Raw genomic sequence first — 23292 nt, 5'->3', positions numbered from 1 at the left:
GCTAACAATTCTGTGTTTATTAAAGGCATGGTCATTTAAAAAAATTTTTTTATCTGTTTATAGTTATCTGTAATGTTCGGTAATGTTTCCACTGTAGTTTTACTGAGAAGCCGGAAAGCCCTCTGACCGGAAGAGTTAATGAAAGAGTCTTACCGCTGACTGATAGAAAGCATTGACACTTAAGGCTCCTTTCAAAAATGCTAAATAAACGTCTTCTCAGAGAAGTCATTACTGTGGCATACATTTTTCAATCTGTTAATGTTGAGCGCCCATTATATAAATCCCGATGTAACTTGTTACTACAGAAACTTATTAGAATGCGTTCATTAACATAGACTAGTGATTTGTCTTGTAGCCGGTAATACCGTTATAAACAATTAATCAACACCTTCTGACCAATCGAAATTGAGTATTCGGCATGGCTGTGGTATAAATTCAACTAAATGTTTGTTGTAAATCATGCTTCATCTGTCTCTCTTCAGGGTTCAGATTATGTTATTGCTCTGAAGAGCTATGTGACAGATGACAAGAGCCTGCTTAGCTTCCAGAAAGGTGATGTCATCAAAGTGCTGCAAATGGACAGCCTCCAGGATGGTGAGTTCTCCATTTCCTTTTAGATGAACGTCACGGTTACAGTCATCAAGTCAACAGAAAGATTGGTGTTATTATTATTATTATTATTATTGTTATTATTATTATTGCACTTTATTGTATTGCATTTGAACTGCATATGTCAATGTGTGCTTCATTTGTTTACCGTCTCTGCAGGATGGAAGTTCGGCTCGACCGGAGGCCGATCTGGTCTTTTCCCAGCTGATATCACTCAGCCTTGTGCACCTCCAGACTACCACAGCATGTGCATGGACCGACAGATTGAGAGGAAAAAAAGCATGAGGACCTCTCGTACCTCCCTGATGGCCCCCGGTAGACGCTCGGCCCGCATCAGCACAAGTGCCGAGTCAGTGGCCAGTGAGCGCAGTGTTGAGGTGTTGTCAGTCCACAGCTCAGAGATAGAGCCCCAAAAGTACCACATGACTGAGTTTGCCAGGAAGTACTTCAGAGAGGCTATACTGAGGTTAATACTTTAAAATTCTCTCACTGGGTGGTGTTTATTTGAACGCTGAAGTTGCATGAGTAAGGCCTAGGGACTTTGTAGGAACATAATCAACAACGTGGTGGTGTGATGTGGCCTGATGTGAAGTGACATTACTGTTGCAACCCCAAAATCGATTCTTTAATCAATAAAAAAAAGTGTTTTATTCAGTAAAAATTGCCATTTTAAAATGTATGAGTCAATGACCTGTCATGCTTTTTAACTGTTTACAGTTACAGTTAATGTTGTGGAATGTCATTGAAAAAAAGTGAAAAACCATATAACAAGGGCTACATTCTTGAAACATGAATAATGGTCTAAAAACTTCTCTCCTTCTGTTAGGCCAAATGAGAGAGGCCAAGCCAATGGAGTTAGAGAGCTGGAACAGATGGTGCAATACACAGCTGTATGTATTACATTTAACAATATATGAACGGTTATAAAACGGTAAGCATGTACTCGACCACTTACTGTCGTTTTCTCTCTCAGGAACCTATCAATGAGTCTCTAATCCTGTTTACAGACAACGAGCTCAGCATTCTGGGTGTTCAGTCTTTCATACGTGAGTGAACCCACACAAATGAATATTCTTACCCATGTAGGCTTCTCGCCTGAAAATACATTTCTGTTTCTGCTTCCTTGTGTGCAGATGTGATGCAGTTCATGACTGACCAGCCCTTAAGGAAGGACCAGACAGAAGGAAAGTGTGTCGGTTTTATTCTACAGGTGACCCTTTTATATTAGTCAGTGCAGTAAATCCTGTGTATGTGTATACTAGAGAATTCAGAAGTCAGAATATGTGTGCCGTTCATCCACTGAATGTGTGATATGATTACTCAGCTTGGGATAGAGAATGAGTTCCTCAGGGATGAGCTCTACTGCCAGATCATCAAACAGACCTCCAACAATCCACGCAAGTAAGTGGTGTGTGCACATGTACAGTATATGCTCTGTATCTTGGGTGTTTGGTAGGAGACAGGTATGTCAAAGGAGTCTGAGGGACAAAAAAGGAATGGTCATCATTCGAGAGTTAAGAACCATGTATCCATGGACCAAGGACTTTTTCAGGAACCTTTTTTATTTTTTAGATTCTGCTCCTGAATAGGAACTTTACTGCAGACCAGTAACTGCCTGCTCAAACATAAAGTTCATAGAATGATAAAACTATTATAAAGCCTGCTAACACACAGTGACTAAAGCTTGTTTTATAATAAAGGCAGCATGGCGTTTGTTTTTGCGATGTTTTAGCTTAGTTTTGACAAAAGTAGGAGTTTGTGTAAAAGTTCAAATTTTAGTGGTATACTCACACACACACAAAAAAAGATCTGAATCCTAAAATTGCACTAAGATCATAACATACCAAAGCAATACCAATCAAGAAAAACGCAACCTTAGTCCTCCAAGTTCGCTGTGCTGCTGTGCTTTTTCTTTACACTATAACATTACAGCAAGCGCACAGTTTGTGCCATTTCTGTTATTTCACATAAGGAGCCCTGTAGTATGGTGGAAACCCAAAACCAAAACCTCTCCACAGTTTGTGCTAAGACTCAGTATCAAGCTTTCAAAATAGGAACGTGAAGTAAGTAAATGTAGAACTGCGGATCAGGTGAGTCACTTTTGTACTGGATCTACGCAGGGAGAGTTGTGTACGTGGTTGGCTTCTGCTAAAGCTGATCACTGGCTTCTTCCCCTGCTCCTCGACAATACTGCCGTATGTGATGCACCATCTACGAAGCTACAGTCAGGACTCCAACCACCCTTACCGAGGTACGGTGTTCACCTCAGATCGCCTGTTTAAACATGCAGAGAGTGTTCCTAAATAATACATTACTAATAGTAATAGAGTTATGTTTGGAACCAGTGATGGTCATGTTCAAATACTATGCATCAATGTGATGTGTGTGTGTGTGTGTGTGTGTGTGTGTGTGTGTGTGTGTGTGTGTGTGTGTGTGTGTGTGTTTAGACAAGTCTCATACATGTGAAAATAATCTCAAACATTCACTCACCTACGGAGGACGCAGATATATTCCTTCCCATGTGGAGATGGAAGCCATGTTGGTAAGTTGTAAATATTTAAGCACATTGCCTTATATGTGAGGCGGTCTGGGAAAACCCATTGAACGCTACTATGGCAAATTTTCAAATTTTGCTACCTCTATTTTAAGAAAACATAAATGTATACTATTTCACTGTGGTAACTTTATTTACTTCCTAAATCCTGATAACATTAGGAAAGGAGCCAGTAAAAACAACTACAAATAAAGGCTAGTATAAAAATAGATCGTTTTCATAGTCATGTTTACTATTTTTAGATTTTTTTTAATTACATGTTAAAAGTTAATTGGGTAAAGATTTGTTAGAAATTTGACAAAATTAGATCTCAGTAAGATTTTATTATTGATGTTTTTACTCCTTGAGCCCGCCCCCATTCCTGCCCATGTAAACAAAGCTCCGCCCCACCAAATCCTACGGTGGTTCAACCAAACTCAGCATACTAACTAGAGTTAGTATTAGCAAGGACTGTCATGGCATCACTTTCAAGACATTCTACTGATTGAAAGCCAAACTATTACTCTATAAAGATACAAAATTCAGCTCATAATGATTTATGAGGATGTTCACAAGTGCAGTCACTGTCCCTTCTTCATGTTGATTAAAAAAAAAAAAAAGAAGTATTTACTTGATTTATAATGTAAAGCTGACCAGTCAAAAAAATCAAAGCTGTATACAGATTGTGTTTATGTACCTGTCCAGGAGCAAGATCACGAATTCTACCAGCTTCATTGCCTTAAGCAATAGCAAATTACTCCATCCTGGAAAAGCACTGCCAGTGTTTATTCTGGTTTTACAGTGTTTCTTGTCACTAAGGGTTTTTTTTGAAGCACAGAGTGGTTTTTGTTTCGCTCACATGAGAATTACAGGGCTGCACTGGTCGCTTGCTGATTTGAGACTAATATGTGGGTGGAGTAAAAGGGGCATTGGGGAGTGTCTATAAAATTACTGACAAGAGGCACATCCAAACAGAAACAATCCTTCTGAACCGCAAACTGTTTTTTCTGTGAAATTGGTCTGGAATCTGCAGTTTTCTCCCTTTTTCACTTTTGGGGGTAACATATACCCCCCAAATAATTATTATAAATTATAATAAATGGTAATTAAAACATAACTTTACTTCTGATTGAGATACATGCAAAAGAGAAAAGAAAATCAGTTCAGGAAAGTAAACATGGATAGTATAAATGTCAAAATTTGACCATGTAAAAGGTAATGCAAATACTAGCATGATGGATGTACAGTATATGTATCTATATTTTATCTATGTAGGCAGGTCGGACCACTAGGCAGTTGCCAGTAATGCTCCCAGGCGCAGCGGAGTTCCCATGCAAAGTCAACAGCTTCAGTGTAAGCAAACACTTTGCTTTAATCTTTGAAATTACAACACCCACTAATAAAAAATCCCATTCCAAGCAGCAATGATACAAGGGTGAAAATGTTCATATGAGGGGTGTGTGTGTGTGTATGTGTGTGTGTGTGTGTGTGTGTGTGTGCGCGCGCATTCAGGTGGCGAATGAAGTCATGACAGACATTTGCACAGAGATGGGTGTGAGTAATCCAGCTGAGGTGAACGAATTTTCCATCTTTGCCACCCGTGGACAGGGTAAATGCAGCCGTCTCTCAAACTCCCTCTCCATATTTTTCTCTCATGTGCGTTTATATTTAGCTTCTCTACCCACTATGTAGTCACACAGTGTATTAAACGACCACACTGACCCTAAAACCACTCTACAGATTGGAAGTATACAGATACTGCAATCCATCACTGCAACTCTCTGTGTGAAAACTTTCCATTAAGGCAATCTTGTGTTTTCATTCCAATCATATCCCTTGTCTTCTGTTGTTATCACCTCACATCACACCTCTTCCCCTTTTAGATGGACAAGTTCGCCCCATTCACCCAGATGAGTATCTGTTTGACTTCCTGCTGGATGATGAATCAATCTTACTCTCGTTCCATCGTCTTGTCTGGAGACATCCCCTGCATTTTGAGAACGAGCTCTATGTCGAGTTTCATTACTATCTGGTATTGTCACATTCTCGGGCACAGTTACTGTATATCGTTTATTTTATTCTGTGGAGTGCTGAAGAATTGAGGCAAAAGGAAAGAAACTAAAACGAACAAGCCAAAGAAAGTTCAAAGATGTGAACCGTTATCATACTAGCCTTTAAGGGCAATCTCTCTGGAAGAGTTTCTTTTTGTTTACATTTCTGACATAGTTGTATTATGGTTTAAAGCACCCTTAAACATAGTGATATCTATTTATCAATATATAAATTCCCATTATAAATTCCCATTTACAGAATTCTCAGTCAATTCAGTTTTAGTTCTCCTGGGAGATGCTTTACTGATCCCATTAACTGCACTCTCTAAAATGCTTGAGAGCTTGAGCCTTTTTCAACTTTTCATAAATAAATCATAAATAATATTTTACTCAGCATACAGCAATTTTAAATAAATTAAGTAGAACATGGGGAGAGTCGATAGGGATGCAATCGACTATCAACTTGCTTTTCACAAGACAAGCATGAAATGGAGTTACTGTTACCACTCCGAAGTGGATTAGTTTCGTATGACAGCAATTTGCAAACACTAACCATTTTTAATTCATTTTAAAAAAGCATGAGAAAATTCATATCTTTTATAATGATGTTTAATTTTGTGGAATGTCAGTGAAACAAGTTATCACATATGTAATAACGGCTATTTAAAAAAAAAAATTCTTAATATCTTGAAGTTAATAAAACAACAAAAACTTGTACAAAGAAACCACACACAAAAATAACACTTCTACGTCCTGAAGACTTTTCCATGGCAGAAAACTTCAGTCACTTCAAAAATTACACATATTTTTAAAAAAACAATTATGTGGAGCATCCGCTCGCTGTATATAGTAAATCCCTGTGTGAGCTGTTACTATAGACAAGTTAACATTGTAGAACATGCACATTAATATAAACCTGTGATTTGCCTTGTGGCTGGAACTACTGTCAGAGCTACTGTCACAGAAAACGAATCAGTATCTTCTGACTAGTCGAGAATTCCACATTACAGTTGTATAAATAATGTGTAGGCAATGGTCTACTTTTTCATTTTCTTACACAAAAAAGGGGATGCAAACTTTTATCCCATGCTTAAAAGTCAGACCTAGCTGTAATTGGTGTTGTCATGAAGACAGACAGGTGACTGTGTTGGTATTTCTCTCAGATCTTGGCTGATTATCTGAGTGGGAAATTCCTCCTACCTGGTAACACACTTCAGCAGCAGGTGGCAGAGTTGGCTGCACTTCAGCACCTCGCTCAGGGCTTCAATCACCAACCTACACAGTAAGATCTAGTATCAGAGACAGTATTATGTACTGACTAATATATCTCGGGAATATAAACTCCATGAATTGCTTTAGATCATGTATTGTATTGTGCACTTATATGAGATTTGTAACCCATTTAGGCAAGAGCTCAAGCAGTATTTTCCCAATATGGATGGAATCAGAGCCAGTGACCAAAATCTGTACAGTGCTACACTGAGACACTTTTCTCTCATTGCAAATGTCAAGCCTGCTGAAGCTAAAATACGCTTCATCGGTCAGTGATCATTTATAATCGCATCTTTCACATATCTTATACGCATATGTGCCAGTGTGGGTGCAGGTTTTCATTCCAGTCAAGCAGGAGCCAAACCTGATTCCACCTGTTTAATCAGATGAGCTTGGCTGTCAATAGACTCAGCTGTGGCTTCTGCTTGGTTTGAATGAAAACCTGAACCCACACCGGCCCTTTCCGGATGAGATTGGGCAGCCCGGTGTTATAGCGTCAGTCTGTGGGCCAGGATCAGTGGTCACCAACTGTTGTCCTTGAGATCAACCTTTCTGCAGGTTTCAAAATCTAAAACACCTTTTTTAGCTGATCAAGAACTTCTTAAGGCAATGATTAGATGGTCAGGATTATGGCTGGAGGTAAAGTCTTTCAGGAAGGACGATCTCCAGGAACAGGGTTGGTGCCTGGCCAAGATGGTGCTCAGTTTACATGTCAGCATAGGATAAAGAAGTATTTAAAAGTAAAAATCTCACCCATCTTAGTTTGATTTTCCTCATCTACAGCCAGTTGACATTCAAATAAAGCATTTTTTCCTAGCAAATCCAAGAAGATTGATCAATAGGACCTAGGGCTGCAACAATAACAATTTCTTTAGGCCGAGTATGACTTTAAGAACATGTTTTTGGTCCACATTGGTACCAATACCAGTAATGATACGGAAATCAGTAACCAACTTAGCAATCAGGAGAACCGTGCAGCTTTTTATTTTGCTTTTTTTTAATGTTGCATGTGCTCCTAGAAATGAACTCCTCATGCTGGATTTTATGTTTAAGATGTTATAGACTTTAAACTGGATCTTTAATAGACAGTGCGAGGACGGCTGGCCCGAGTGTGCAGAGTAGTATCAGAGAGTGTGGTCATTAAAAATTCCGTGAGTTGCACCCTGCAAAGCATAGACCTGGAGTGCACGTGTCTCAGTGCTCACCAAACTGAAGTGCTCACATGCACGACAACTTCTCTTGACTGCTCCATGCTCAAATACATTTGTGTGCATGCAATTCATGGTAGCTTGCCCTGATTTTAATGACTACACTCTCTATTAAAGATACTGTTTAAATCCCATATTGTAGGAAGATGCTGTAGTATCTCCTCTTGATATTTTCACAGAGCACTGTTTGCAGTCTGCTTTGCTTTGATTGTTATTATTAACTGTGAGTAATAATAATTGAGTCCAGATTGCTCTCATTTCATGCCATCTGTACATTAGTGTTTACAAGGCTTAGGTCACTTAATATCACTTGGTATTGGATGATGGTATCAAAGCATGTTTTATGAGTACAAGGAAATGATCACAGTTTCTTAAACATATCCAATACCAGTATCTGTGTAGATGTACTGAGGAACATTGATCCTCTCTTTATTGCTTTTTTTTCTCAGAGACTCTCAGTTTACTACACCTCTTTGGCTCAAATATATTCATGGCTCAGAAAGTCAGCCACAAAGGTTGTCCATCACCCTGTGTGGTGGCAGTTAATCATGAACGCATCAGCATTCTTCACCCCAAGACACAGGTAGAAATACCAATAATCTGACATCAGCTATGCAATTAGATTATTCTAACACAACCGCTTATTTATGCATGTGTTACCAATGTGATGGCCATTTTGTTTCTGTTTAATTTGTAGTTGTCAGCCTTAACAATTCCAGTGGAACAGGTGAAGTCCTTGAGATCTGTCAGTCCCAAGAAGGAAAAAGTGGCAGCAGTAGAGATCAACTTTGGCAACCCACCACATGTTAACAAAATCTCTATTTATTTGCAACAGGTACAAAATCTGAAGTAGCTTCTAATACACACACTACGTGGATTGATACATGCTGTATACTTTTGTTTTAAAGAGATATCTAAGTTTTGTGAATATTTTGTTTTCCAACTCACCCAGGCAAAGGAGCTTTGCCACACCATTGCTATAATCATGGAGCTAGTGCTAGCATCTACCAGGAACCACACATGAACATTTTATTAAGCACTACACCATTCTGCGAATGGCCTACTCACCAGCAAGCAGCTCAGTGCCTGGATGAATGCTGATGAAGAATTTGAAGAGTTATTACTAATGTTTACTTTTAAAAACTATTGTGAGAATATGCACAACAGTTCATTTCTCTATGGATTACAATCTGACCCCCTTCCTTGTGATTAGTTTGATTTATTCCTTTTTATCCTAAAAACGTAGTCACCAACTTGAAATTGTACTGAAGTCTGAAATTTCATTGGACTCAAATGTTTTATATAAATGTTTGTTTATTTTTGATTTTTGATTATTCCTTTGTTTTACAGAAGAATAATGAAGGCAAGTATATAGTCCATGCAATAAATTATTAAACCATTATTAAAACAAAATTCAAATATATATTCTCAATATGTCTATTTAAGTCTTCAATTCTGAAATATGTATGTATGTATATATATATATATATATATATATATAGTACATGTCACTCTTCATGTAAATTATTCTCATCTTTGTGCTATATAAATCCAAATATTGTGTTTGTTCTGAATTTCATTATATTGAAAAGACGCATTTAATTAAGTAATTATGTCACGTGTATCCAGACGTATCACTTGTAACATAAAAATAATGATGATGATGAAGTGATAGAGTCTCACTTATAGTGTAGGGTAGTGTAGTTACCACCCCAAAGCTGATAATTTTCCAATAAAACAGTGTTATTCTTTTTATTCCTCTTCCAGCCATTTGTTAACCCTAACAATTGTATTATTTATTTAAAAAATTCATTTACAGTTACATTTTACATGGAATATCCACAAGACAATTTAGTTCCTATTATAGGAACTACGATTAGTTAAGATTAGTAGTTCCTAATCTTTGATATGACTTTATTTCGGTAACAAACACACACCAGCCTCTCTTTTGTTCACACTCTTGAAGATAGTAAGACCAAAACAGCAGCGTGTCACATTAGAACCCACAAACTGCAAAATCCTCTCTTCTGAATTCTCCCATGTTGGAAAACTGAATTAAAATTTAAGTAACAGTTTTATCTCAGACTGTTATGAAGCACAGACACTGGAGAATACTTTCAAAAATGCTTAAAGAAAACATCTTTGAAAGAAAACTTCACCATATCAACAATTACACACACACACACACACACACACACACATAAACAAACAGTCACATTTTAAATCCGTTTATGTGACGCGTCTGCCGTACAATTATGTGTTAGTGATGTGTCGTTTATGAATGATTCGTTCAATTTGAACGAATCTTTGATATGACTCGGGAACAGCAAGTTGTCTCAGAGAGTGATTCGTTCATTTCTGACCGCACATGCGCTGCAACATCCCCATAGGTTCTGTACAGGAAACAGAAATGATTAGTTCACCTCTCGAGTCTTTGGGTTCGAGTGGTTCATTCACCACTGCATTCAGCCTATGGGGCAGTCACGGGATGAACGAACGACTCGAACCCAAAGACTCGAGAGGTGAACAAATCATTTCTGTTTCCAGGGAACAGACATGGCAAATGTGACGTGACACAACAACGACTCGGATCTGGAGGTGAGGTGAACTAACACATTGGTTTTCAATGTGGGGACCGCCAGGGGGCGCCCTGGTGGCCTCAACAATTTGGTGTGCCCATCCCTCCCACTAGTATGTTTTCTATTTCTCACTCTCAGACAACCACACACACACACACACACACACACACACACACACACACACACAATCAATTCCTAATGTAATGTAAAGATATAAGATGTAATTATTAATTTTTTTTAAAAAAAGGGGGATATATTCAGAAGTCTGTATTTTTAATGTGTTTTAAAGACATCTTGCAAAAGGGGGGCCTCGGTCAAATGTTAATGCCATGTGGGGGGCCTTGCCCTGGAAAAGTTTGGGAACCCCTGAACTAACAGACTGCATAACCTGAAGACCCAGCTAAGCTATAAATTAATCACTTCTGTTTCTCATAATTTGGCCTTGGCTGCATTAGCCTATAGTTTATTATTATTCTACATGTGATCAACGTTTGTGTAAGTACTAAATCCATCCATCCATCTTCTATACCGTTTAATCCTTTTCAGGGTCATAGGGAAACCTGGAGCCTATCCCAGGGAGCATCGGGCACAAGGCGGGGTACACCCTGGACAGGGTGCCAATCCATCGCAGGACACAATCACATATGCATTCACACACCCGTTCATACACTACGGACACTTTGGTTATGCCAATCCGTGTACCATGCATGTCTTTGGACTGGGGGAGGAAACCGGAGTACCCGGAGGAAACCCTGCAGCATGGGAAGAACATGCGTAAGTACTAGATGTGTTGGGCAAATTAACATGTAACATTTTAATTATATTCTGCTGAAATGAACGTGACGACTCGAGAAAAAAAAGACTCGTTCATTTTGCTGAGCGAGATTCAAAGATCCGAGTCAGTAAAATGATCCGAACTTCCCATCACTAGGCTCTGTGTAAATTATTACTAGAGAAAAACATATCCGATGAGCGCATGAATATGAACCTGTGATTTGCCTTGCAGCCGGAACTACTGTAGTCCTGACCTGCTCTTATAGGATATGACGCAACATCTTCTGACCAATCAGATTCCAGAATTCAACATACAGCCGCCGCAACTGTACGTGACGTCGGCTGCATTTACGCCTGCGTCTTTCAGACCAATCAGATGAGAAAACAGAACTAAAGTCCCGCCCATTCATAGATCTTGGCCAATGCCGTTCGTATTCAGTTGCATACGTAAGAAAAAAACAGTCAAGCCCTGTAGAATGTGTAACATGGCCGTCTGGAGGGAGAGGAGTACAAGGTTTAGGGGACAGATATTCGGCATTAGTTCAGCTGTGAGACTGACGGATGATGCTACGATTTATTCATGATGTAACTATTCTTTTCTGTAAGTTAACACTATTTGAAAGAGTGTTTGTTTTTGCTTATTTCGTATTGCCAACGCAGCAACAATTAGTAGTTACAGACATTATAATAAGCCCAGGAGCTGGGAAGTGGCTGCTCGCTAGCGGATGGGAAGACTTCTCATCGGCGCTTTATCCATAATCTAGGGGCACTTGATAGGTTATGAAATAATGGATATCGTGAGCACTACATATCAAACAGAGATTGAATTGGGATTTGCCTACGGCGCAGTGTAGTAATACTACAAAGCCGAGTGACCAGCAAGAAGAAGGAAATATTCTGGACATTCATTTGTAAGAATTGTTGTGTAGTTTCTTTACAGTGCAAGTTTGAAACATTACCTGTCTGTAACATCTGTAACATTGCTAATCAGGAGGGCGGGTTATCTGTTACCTCGGTAGATACAAAGTTACAGATGAGTTCAGTAGTTATTTCAGAGGTGCCACAGCTGGCCAGATGTATATTTTTTTAAAGCATCTAGTTTGGTATGCATTTTGTAACTTGTAAGTAGCTCATTTAGATAAAGTAGTAGGCAAGTCATGACAAGTTAGTAGAGAATGCACATGCCAAGTGAATGTACAGGCATGCAGCTCACACTTCTTGCTCTTGTCTGTGTTCATGCATTCATTCTACCTCTGTCAAGCTGATATGATATGATATGATAGTTGGTATGCATTTAAAAGAAACTCTAGATTTCCAGACAGTAGTTAACCTGGTGATAGCTCACACTTTGTACATGGAAACTAAGCTGGTGCTGAGTAATACTGCTATATACTATTGTATTGTACAGTTCTGCAAAAGTCTTGTAAAGAAACATGCAAAGAAATACTATAGTGTTATAGTAAATACTATAGTATATTGTATACCGGAGTTAAAACTGTTGCTAGAGAAAAACATTTTATTGAGAAGTCCAATGTCTTAACCGCTGCGCTTCAATTATTTCAATTATTCCTCTTGGCTGAAAAGTACTTATGTAGATGTTAGCAGAAATGACCAGAGAATACATTTTTGGGACATAGGATCGAGTTCAGTTCAGTAATGCTATATAACTAGTGAAAAGCCTTTACATAAGTCACAAATCATAAATTCATTAGCTAGCCCATCAATCAAGTGGGAGTCCTCGTGTGTGTAGTGCAGCAGGCGGTGAGTAGCGCAGGCATGTGCTGCTCCACCATGAAGCAACATTTAAACATAAACATGTCAGTAGGATTATTATTCGTTTTCTTTCTCTCGTCAGTGGATGGGAGAAATGAAGCAGGTAACCATTTTCTCAAACACGTGCTATCTAACGCTTAAGTAAACATACTCAACCTACTTGTCCATAGCCTGTCCTGGGTGCCCAGGATAGTCGTGATGCAGATCACACAGGACACAGATGGTTTTAATGCCTGCCTTCTTCATGCCTCTGATATTTTGCTGTAGAAGTTTGCTGAGAATTGTCTTCGCTTCCCTGAAGGTGTCTGTATCACATGTTTGCTAACATTCAGACCTCTCATATTGGTAACAAGTTATAAAATGAGGGGGGGGAAGAAGATCTGTGCCTTCTTACTGTACTATTAAGTGGATGTGGAATTGTTTTGTTTCTTGAAGATCTCTGGCATAATTCACAACCTTTCATCTGTAACGTTTTATAACATCTAAACCTTTCCCTTGTTAAAGATTATATATGAGCTAGATTTGGTTCCCTGGACGACGTTTACTTGCACAAGTTGACGTCATTCTGTTGTTGTTGTTTTTTCCCTCTACCCTCACAGATTAGTGGTTTCGGCCCATGTGAATAATTCTGGCTCGTTAGAAAGCAGTGTAGCGGAAGGGGAACCAGTGGCGGTGGTTGACGCTCACTGCATGCACGCTGTCTCTCAGAGTGAGGTTGCTGTTTCTCTTCTCACACTGGCAGTACTGTTAGGATTAGCGTTTGGGAGCCGGCGGACGTGTTTACCTGCAGCAGGACGGGACTCGGCCCTGACGACCAGCGCCGCGTCTCCTCACGGAGCATGGTGAGAGAGCACGGGTCACCATGGAGCTGCACGATAAGATGCAGGTGAGTTCCTGCGCCGTCTTCACTCTGGGGATGAGGGCACGTGATAGATGTGCATTCATTCATTCATTTATTTGCTTTTATTCAAAGCAACTCGCAATTGAGCTGAACAGTTTATGCTTCAGGGCTTGCTCAAAAGGCCAACACAACGCTGCTTTTCAGCTCACAACTTTCTGATCAGTAATCCCGAGCCCTAACTGTGATGCACCACTACACATTTGCTACGATTTTACGGTTTTGTCTAGCGAGCTTTTCCCAGCACCACTTCTGCTTTCTGTATACAATCCTCAACTGAGCTGTAAACATCCGACTTCTCCACATGATCCTTGTTTGCTGCTTGTTGATTTGTTGATAAGAGAAATTCCGGATTTAAAAATAATCTGAATTATTCTCCTGCGAACTGGAGAAATCTGATTTTTACATGGTTATATATTCTCTGTTGTGAATATTTATAGATTAGTTTTTAGGACTATGTTTTGGGGGAAACATGACAGCAAAGGCACAATTAATAAATGCTTTTGTTAGGGTGACATTACGTCCTCTTTTTCAGACTTTAAAAAAGTATCCAGCTGGGATACTTAAATTTGGGAAAATGTCCAGGATTCGGCTTTAGTTTCATTATGATATGCGTATGGTCTATACTGTATCATGTATGTGCATATTTGCGTTGCTTTAACCCCTCTCTGTAATTCTCGCCTTCTCGCACAACAATTGGTCGATTATAAAAGTCTTGCAGCAACTATTGGCCAAATTCCTCCCTCTCGACCATTAGCCTACTCTCAGCGAACGTGTGAATATCTCGACTCAAGGTAGGGGTTCGGAAACAAACGCAGATTTTCTAACAGGTTTTATTTCAATAAACAAACAACCGAAACAAAGACACAACGACAACTAGGCAAAACACTGTGGCATGGAAGAAAATACACGGGAACATGGAAGACGGAAGTCTAATACAAACGAAAGACCGAGAAACAGTGCAGACAATGGCTATATATACAAGTGTGCTCATTAACAAACGTGAAGCAGGTGCAGGTGGTCATGTGACATGTATGGCAGTTCAGTGGCTGATGGGAACTGAAGTCCAGCGTTTCCTTGATATATGACAGTGAAGGTGAAGAGCTGTTGTGTACGGCTTCAAACAGTTGCGTGACAATAGCAGCAAATGAAGCCGTCCTGCGTCCAGAGTCGAAACAATGTCCATGCCCATATAAGGTCATTTTTAATTTCATGTTATCACATTGCTTCGTATTACACGGCCATTAAAATGTGTCAATGATGGCTGAAGGTTCACTCGTGGCAGCTAATATTTTATTTTATTCCATGAACATTCAAAAGAAAGAAATGTAAAACATGGGCAGAGTGAAACCAATTTTATTTATATTTATATATTTATGTGATGCTAATAGTGTGTCTTTTTCAGTGTATTAAAGTCTGCATTCAGAATAACACTGCTTTGAACGCTGTTAAGACACACCCCAGACACCACCACCCCCATCACCAGTGATCTTTTATTTATTTACTTACTTACTTACTTACTTATTTTATTAAAGCAAATCCAAACATTGAACATGTTTTTATCATATTGCTTTTCTCTTGACTTTATTTACATATATGACCTTGAAGTAATCCAAAACTAATCAGATTACATTACTTTCATATTGTGATACTTGGATTACGTTACTGATTACATTTTTTATGGCGTAATTTGTAACCGTAACGGAATACATTTTTAGTAATCAAGTAACCCTCCCAACCCTGAACATTAAACAACTTATTATTCGACATATTTATTAGTAACGGTTTAAAATGAAAGTTCCAAAAGTACCAATATTTCAGATATCTCAATATCTGCTGAAAAATTTTGTCTCTTTCTCTAGTCACTTTCAGTTATCTACATTTTGAAAATAAATACAACTAGAATCAGTTTTTCTGAGTATGAAGATGTTCCCTTTGGCACTTGCTTAGTTCCGCCTGTATTTCTCATCAGTGTGTAGGAAGGAGAATCTCCTCACTAATTTGAATCTCGGAGGATTAAAAATGATGCGGACGTCGAAGATCACGAGGAAGAATAACTTTATTGCGGTGTAGCAGTGACGAAGTATATGAAGCACTTCGGGTTCAAGTGAATCTCGAGCAATATCAGCTCAGACATTTTAAACTGTCCTTCAAAGCGGTTTTTCCCACCAGTAATGTCAATGAAGTCTCGTTCTGAATGTAAATCAAGGACAACAGCTGAAGTGATCACTTTTTAAGTGCTCACATTACTAGCTATGTTTCCATGCAAGTTGCGAATTTAACTTTTAAAATTGGAATATCGCATTAAAACATTTGCGAATAAAGCACCGTTTCTATCCCATGTGTTGAAGAGAACCAAATCATCACTTCCAGGGAAACTGGCACAGAGGGTGCTTCTCGTTTCTTATTTGTGCATTTCCTGTCCTTGCGTCCTAGCTCCACCCCAATAGCACGCGAGGGAAAGATGCAAGGATGAGATGCTAGGAGAGAGGAATCGAAGCGAGTCGAATGGAATATCCTCGTCACTTAACGATGGCCGTGCTCAGCTGGATTACCTGGCTGCGCTTCAGGGATCTGCCCGTTATGTTCTTGGAGTTTGGTTAATAACAACATTCTTAATAAAGCTAAATGTATGTCAAATGTCTGGGTCCTTCCACAATGAATTAATGTACGATACATGATTTAGCTCGTCTTCTGTGCAGCTTTGCATGTCCCGACACGCAAGGATCAATTCATTACAATACTCATTGTAAGCATATTATTAGTTAATTATATTTCACACAAAATTCCATCATATCATGAAAGGACTTTTGGTTTAAGATTGTGGCAGATGTAAAGGAGGAGGGGAATTTGTACATGTGTCAGGTTTTTTCGACAAGAAACACTTCGGCATGGGATACACCTGTGTATCCTCGCTCCTAGCTCATCTGGAAGCTTCCTCACCCCTCGCTCCTCACCTCCTCACGGTGCAGTTAGAGACTTCGATCGGTTTCCGGGTCATGGGCTGGAGGACAGAGGAGCGAGGAAACTTCAGTATTGAGTATTAATACTGTTAGGATGTTGTTGCAACTGGGGAAGTCACTGTGGCTTTTTTTCCAATATAACAAATGACTTGCGCTTCAGAACACGCAGCTGAAACGTTATCACAAACCTCATATTATCTTGTGATCGGAGTCGGATGCCTGACGCCTGAGACAGTTCTGGGAGGTAAATATACCGAAACATTTCCATGATAGAAATGTCTTGGGCATTTCAGAGTGACAAAAAGATTATTTGAGATGCTGTGCAGTGAGTTTGGTCCGCTGTTTAGTCCAGTTTTGCGACCCACTGCGCACCAGTTCTGTTGCCGTTGCACTGTTTTTACTTTTCTGAGCCAGTTAGCCAATCATATGATTTGTTGAGGCAAAGTCACGAGTTTTTTGATGCGCATCGAGGAATTTCTTTGGTAAATGTGTTTCCATCAGATGTCCTTCTGAATGATTTAATAATTACAATCACGTACCCCTTTGTTCAGGGGTGGCGTTTGATCTCGCACTTCCCCTTCCATTCTATATTTGTTTGAATGACACTTTAGGTGGTATTATCCACATGTCGCTGACACGGAGATGAATTAGCCGTATGATAATTAAGCCTTTTTGGGGGATGAGCTTGTTCTTACACCTACCTTGGAGTGCAATCTGCTTAGAGGCTGTGTAATTTTTTTACAGTGTGCTTTTGAAACTTGGTGTCAGTTTTGCGAATCCTCAGCTTGTTAGTCTATTGATTGATTTCTGAGCTGTGGGAAGGCATAGCAGTAAAGGAGAGGTCCAGCATGTTGCTTGTTGGAGCTGTGTCTGGGTCACTGAGGATGCTGTCTGTCCCACGTTTATTTTCCAGCCCACAGCGCCGCCGCTGAGACAGCAAAGTGCTTCATTTGTTGAAACGGATGAATGTTTGCTATGCGGAGGGGTAAGGGCATCTATTTAATGGCCCGAGCCTTTCTTTTTTGCAGTCTGTGCATCCCTCTATTCACCCTAAACACCTCTCAGCACTGCATGATCTATGTGGAAGATGTCCAAACTTTATGAAATTATTCTGTACGATCTTTTTATTCAAGCATACGTGGTTTTTTTTTATATAGATTAACACTGCACACTAGATGAATACTACAGGAAAGATTAATCGGCTTTGCTTATTAATCGGCACTGATTAATCGGGTCAGCTGTCATTATACAGTACGAGAGCGACCTCTAGAGGTGAAATAAAAATGACATCAATTTTGTTGCGTTATTTGAAGTGGTTTTGATTCATTTTGGGTATCTCTATTTTTATTTGTTGTTTGGAGTGTTACTCTTTGGTTCGGTTTGGACGTACATCGTTCATTTTCTTTAATATTTATTAATAGGTAATATATATGAATATTTATTAGAGATGCACCGATATTCAATTTCTCAGACAATACCGATAACCGATTATTCAGAGTGATATCGGCCGATACCAATAGTTCTGCCTTTTAAACCTTCTTTTAATTTAATAATAATTAATTCCACAATTCTGTTAGAAATGCAAATAAAAACTTTATTCTCTCCATTTCAACAAGTTGTTTCACAGTAACTGGTCTCATAAACAGAAAACACATTACTCACATTAACATTAACACATGAACTCAATTCTGAAGATTAAAGTAAGATTTCTTAACTTATTGAATGTTATTCATTCATATTAACAGAATATAAAGTGACTGCATTGTAAAAAAAACAACAAAAAAAAAACAACCTCCTGTTAGGCTTCACACTCACTCACCACAAACAAAAGCATTTCTACTTCATCACAGACATCAAACTTGTAACATATAAACCTTTTTATATTGCCGAAACGCCCGCTTCACTACTGCAGCAACCGGTATAAAATTTTAGCGGTGCAGAGATTACAGAGCTTACAAACTGCAGTTTTATCATCATTCCGCACAAGAGACATCATCTTTACACACAGCACAAAATTGATGTGTTTTCCCGCCCTCTTATAATCGACCCTCATCATTGGATGTTTCTAAACCATTGGCCGACGGCTGATAGCGTCAAAAATTGCCTTTATCGGCCGATACATCGGTGCATCTCTAATATTTATATATCTATTTCATTTTTAAAAGGACAGTAAATTTTCATGGTACAATCAGTACTGTTTTTATTTCTGCAATAAAGTTCAGACATATTTTACTTTGAGTATTATGTTTTCATTCAGTATCATTTGTAATAACTATCGGTTTATTAATCGGTTCTCGCTATCTGCAAAATCCACTGTCGGTCAACCTCTAATGAATATTATCCTCTGAAAAGCGACGAAGTTTTGGCATTCTGCTCGTTAGCGGAGCGGCTCAGTGCTCAGGGGCAGAGAGGTGGTGTCTGGACCTCACAGTCTGGATGCTGAAACAGCAGCATACATTATCCAGCAGCCCCCGCTTTGTTCAACACTTTGTCCTGACCTACCCGCACACACTCCACACACACTGTCGCGTCAGCTTAACAGCTTCACACACGCACTTGGCCATGATCCTGAAAGATGCAGCTCGGTTCTGGAAGGATTATGTGAGTAGGCTGTGTGTTAGAAGTGCCAGCATACTGTAGAAAAGCTGTGCTGGTTGTTCACCTCGAGTGTCTTTACCTCCCTGCCGTTCGAATACGAGGACGCATTCCATCTTGAGTGCTTCTAGGTTTATTTTGTTGTTTTTTTTTTTACATTTTATTTATAGTGATATGTCCAATTATGTGAAATTGTTCATTATTCTTTGTATATGAGAGAGGCAACAAAAGAGAGTGAGTGAATGTGTAAGAAGCCTAGGCAGGCGACAAACCTGCAGATGTTTGCACATGCTCCCTCAGTGTGGGGGATTTAACTCAGTATCTCTCTCCAGCTGCTGTGGGAAACTGTTGGGTTTATTTATAGACGGTTGCTCCATGCATGGCTCCAGTGTGAGCCTGGCTAATACACAAGTGGGAGTGAGATTACAAAGGGGTGCAAAAAGATACTCTGGGAACACACTCTCCTGATTTTGGCCTTTTCAGGCAGTGAAAAGAGTAGTTGTTGTTTTTTTGCCTTGCTCAGACCATGAAACACCCATCAAAAGATGTGCACTTCCTGAGATGTGCATCGAAATTCAATGCATGTTCAATTCTACATTGCATAAAGTCTTGTAGCATTGAATTGCAAAAGCAGCCGGCGTGCACTCTTCATAGCAGATGTGTTCGATTTTTCTTCCATGCATCAAAATCCTGCCTGCATTCGCCCATGTTTTATTTTTGTTGTCAATTTTTAATCAATAGAGAAAGGTCTGACTAAAGAGTTTTAAAATCCACTACCCGCACGAATAAATAACGCTTTAACGAGAGTTTAAACGCTCACACACAATTATGGAAGTCTCTGTATGGAGTAACTTCCCAAAAAGAGAAAGTTCTCAGTTCATCCAGCTAGAGGAAGTGCTGTTTCGCAGATGGTACATGTACTCAACCCATGTGCTACTTTGTTAAAGCACCAAAGTATATCTAAAACATGAAGACATAATATATCATATATGGCTAGACAATATTCCATTGCTGTTATTACGGTTTGGTTTCATTTTTTTTCCTCCGTTCTTTTCCTTGTTAAATACTCTCACGATTATTGAATAAGAATTCTGAATATATATTTTGAGATGACTCCACTTTGGTAATTAAGCTATAATTGTACATATTATACATCATGAAAATGATGGTCTATATTTAGGATACAGCAAGTTTTTTTTTTTCTTTATACGTGTGAATAATTATACATATGCTTGCTGCATTAAAAATGTGCAGTAGTGGCTCAGTGGTTAAGCAGTTCCTCCAGGATTTAACGCAAAAGCAAGTAATCTCCGTAATATTCTGAGGAGCTTGCTCCAATTACTGTAGATTTGGGCCAAGAAGTGTCATGTGACGTCTTCACAACGAGCGTGCGTCGGACTTGAGTACAGCTACAAGTTCTGAATTACCAACGAACATCACTGCGAAAGACAATTTCATGCAAATTGCAATTTTGCCAATTCAAGTAGTTTTCTACAAAAAAATCTCAGCGAGTCGCATTTTTGCAGAGAAATTTTGAAGAAACACAACAGCAGCAAATCATTTTTGGCCATAACAATCGCAAAAAAACCCTCTGTGAAATCCTGTATGGACTGGTTAAAGTCTCTGGGTTACTGATCAGAAGCTCGAGGGTTCAAACCCCAGCACTGCTAGCTGCCACATTTGGGCCCTTTATTAAGGCCCTTCACCCTCTCTGCTTCAGGGGCATTGCATCATGGCTGACCCGGTGCTCTCGTCTGGGAAAAGTCATCTTAGCAGGTGAAAATATCTTGAACATAGTAAATATGAAATTTACCTAGTATTTCTTATACAATTACAATGAACCCATCATAAGATTGTTAAACCTATTTCTGAGCGTTATTGCTCATTTCACGCTTGTAGTTTTCTTGTAGTTTCTATTGGCAGATCATTTCTCTTCTTTCTAGAGCTAAATGCTTAAAATGAGCAAAATGATCTGCCAATAGAAGAAGACTATTTCAAGCTTTAAATGAGTACAGGTGGCTCGAAATAGGTTTAATAATCATATATATTTGGCTTATTGTAAACTTCTAACAAGAAATACTATATTCAAGGTATTTCCACTTGCTAAGATATTATTTTTTGCAGTGTAACTGCTACTGGGATACGCGATGAAAAGCATCTCTCTGTACTGTAACGTATATCTGACAAATAAATGCTTCTTAAGTTTTTAAATACGACACGACTGCGACACAGCGAGGCAGCCCAGTAGGGGATTCGTGTTATGATGGAGTACTTGCAGTGATGTATTATTATGGCCCTTTATTTAAGGAGGAAGGAGTGACTGTGTTGGGTCTGACTACAGCCCAGGCTTTAGGAACACTCCGGGATCAGCTCTCCAGCCTCCTGGAGCAGCATCAGAAGCCCAGCCAGCGTAGATCCACCATCCAGGTAATTCACTCCAGGTCTACTATATTTTGCGTCATTACGTATACCATATGTGTACGACGGTTTCAGCTGTGTTTGATTTGTATTTGTATTTGTATTTGCAGGAGCTGTGGGCGAAGAGTTTCCTCCACCATAATGACCGTCACTCCTGCTTCCATTGGCCTGGAGCTGCTTTCATGTTGCTCGTAGTCTTGGGATTGCTGTGTTGCCATGGCAAGCAGCCAAAGGGCAGGTGAGTTAGGCTGAGGGTGTGTCTCAAATCCACCTGCTCCTGGATGTTGTAAATTACTATAACAAACACAAGGAAGTGAACTGTTTGGACCATAAAAGGGGTAAATATGGACCATAAATATGGGCACCCAGTTTATGGCGGAAATCTTACATCAGGTTTTGTGAACAAACAGGTTTTACTTGTGTATAATAGCAGTATAGTAACTTCTGGATAACTGACTGCTTAAACAGATGTTAGAAACATCCGACAAGAATATATTGCGTATGTTAAAAATCAGAAGGCCTCAACATTTATATTGTACTTTTAAAATGTTCGAGAAATAATGATGTGTGTTCTACAGATATTGAACTGGGAGGCTATTCTGCTACTGCAGTTTAAATATTATATCAACATATTTTTGTGATTATTTTTGTATTTTAATACTTTTTTTTTTTACTATTTGCCAAAAACAAGTCTAATATTATAATATATTATAATATTTCTAGGTAAAGCTACTATTATTTATAAGCCACTTTGTAGTGTCATAGTGTGGTCAGTAAGATTTAGTTGGTGAAATGATTTTAGGGCTGTTTCTTTTTTTATTTTCGATTTTTTAAGCATGTATTTTATATCAGTGTGTTGATTGAATAAATGTCTCCTCCGCCCCTAAAATGCACTTAATTGTACCCATGTGGACATTTTAAATTGCATTGTGGAGTTAAGGACTGCGTGTGCTTTAGGTTTCTACAGTGGGAGCAAGCGGTTGATTTTGACACACTTGACTTAAAAAGCGAAATATTCTTTAAAAGAACAAATCCGATTCGATACACGATTGCTTGCGTATATACAACTGACCGTCCTCTATCTGATCAGTGAAGGCATTGAATTGGTGAATGCAGTTGCGCTCTTTCTCCTGCTGCTGCTCAACCTCGTCCTTATTGGACGTCAGCAGAGACTGAAGAAGAGCGAGATGTTGCGGCGACTGAAGTCCATCATTTCAGATCTGAATGGTGAGGGCTAATGTAAACTGTCAGTAATGTCCTATTTTATTTCTATTATACGACCATCGATAGGTTCTACTGAATAACCCGGAAACTTTTACTGAACTGACTTTTTGACATTATTTTCTACACAATCTTATTAGCTCACTTGGAAGGGAGTGGAGGGCAGCCAATCAGATGGGCCTCTTCTCGATACCCTGACTTGTACACACCTTCCTCTCTGTCCTGGTCTCTGCACTGGACGTACCGTGACGAGCAGTTGGTTAACCTACCTGTCAGTCTGTTGGTGGAAGGTGATGTCATTGCTCTCAGGCCAGGCCAGGAAGCATTCGTCTCTCTTAGAGGCATTAAGGTGATTTTGTGTTAGTGTCTAATTTCCTGTGGTTTAAGTTCGTGTGTGT

General features: G+C 39.2%; 2 protein-coding genes across 8 annotated transcripts in view; both read left to right on the top strand.

The window, feature by feature from the left end:
- The window catches only part of myo15b (myosin XVB), a 40183-nt gene extending 31089 nt beyond the window's left edge, over positions 1 to 9094 (top strand). The window contains exons 50-65 of the mRNA XM_053685184.1: positions 483 to 594; positions 769 to 1075; positions 1436 to 1499; positions 1583 to 1655; positions 1743 to 1819; positions 1934 to 2010; positions 2730 to 2860; positions 3057 to 3151; positions 4418 to 4495; positions 4655 to 4751; positions 5026 to 5174; positions 6357 to 6475; positions 6600 to 6733; positions 8123 to 8256; positions 8371 to 8508; positions 8626 to 9094. Of these exons, the coding sequence (XP_053541159.1) occupies positions 483 to 594; positions 769 to 1075; positions 1436 to 1499; positions 1583 to 1655; positions 1743 to 1819; positions 1934 to 2010; positions 2730 to 2860; positions 3057 to 3151; positions 4418 to 4495; positions 4655 to 4751; positions 5026 to 5174; positions 6357 to 6475; positions 6600 to 6733; positions 8123 to 8256; positions 8371 to 8508; positions 8626 to 8697 (1857 nt within the window). The 3' untranslated portion in view covers positions 8698 to 9094. The remainder of the gene's footprint in view (positions 1 to 482; positions 595 to 768; positions 1076 to 1435; positions 1500 to 1582; positions 1656 to 1742; positions 1820 to 1933; positions 2011 to 2729; positions 2861 to 3056; positions 3152 to 4417; positions 4496 to 4654; positions 4752 to 5025; positions 5175 to 6356; positions 6476 to 6599; positions 6734 to 8122; positions 8257 to 8370; positions 8509 to 8625) is intronic.
- A 2394-nt stretch (positions 9095 to 11488) lies between these two features.
- tmem94 (transmembrane protein 94) overlaps positions 11489 to 23292 on the top strand; it is a 33129-nt gene continuing 21325 nt past the window's right edge. For 4 of the 7 annotated variants that reach the window (XM_017484108.3, XM_053685094.1, XM_017484105.3 and 1 more), the window contains exons 1-6: positions 11492 to 11627; positions 13399 to 13685; positions 21563 to 21682; positions 21784 to 21911; positions 22764 to 22900; positions 23035 to 23243. In XM_017484108.3, coding sequence (XP_017339597.1) covers positions 13662 to 13685; positions 21563 to 21682; positions 21784 to 21911; positions 22764 to 22900; positions 23035 to 23243 — 618 coding nt within the window. In that variant the 5' untranslated portion in view covers positions 11492 to 11627; positions 13399 to 13661. Of the gene's footprint in view, positions 11628 to 13398; positions 13686 to 21562; positions 21683 to 21783; positions 21912 to 22763; positions 22901 to 23034; positions 23244 to 23292 lie in introns of all 7 variants that reach the window. The other 3 variants (XM_017484104.3, XM_017484107.3, XM_017484106.3) reach the window with 3 other exon arrangements.

This window comes from Ictalurus punctatus, chromosome 13 (assembly GCF_001660625.3).
Source record: "Ictalurus punctatus breed USDA103 chromosome 13, Coco_2.0, whole genome shotgun sequence".
NCBI lineage: Eukaryota > Metazoa > Chordata > Actinopteri > Siluriformes > Ictaluridae > Ictalurus > Ictalurus punctatus.
Note: the sequence above shows the minus strand (reverse complement) of the source record. Positions and strands in the feature narration are given on the sequence as shown.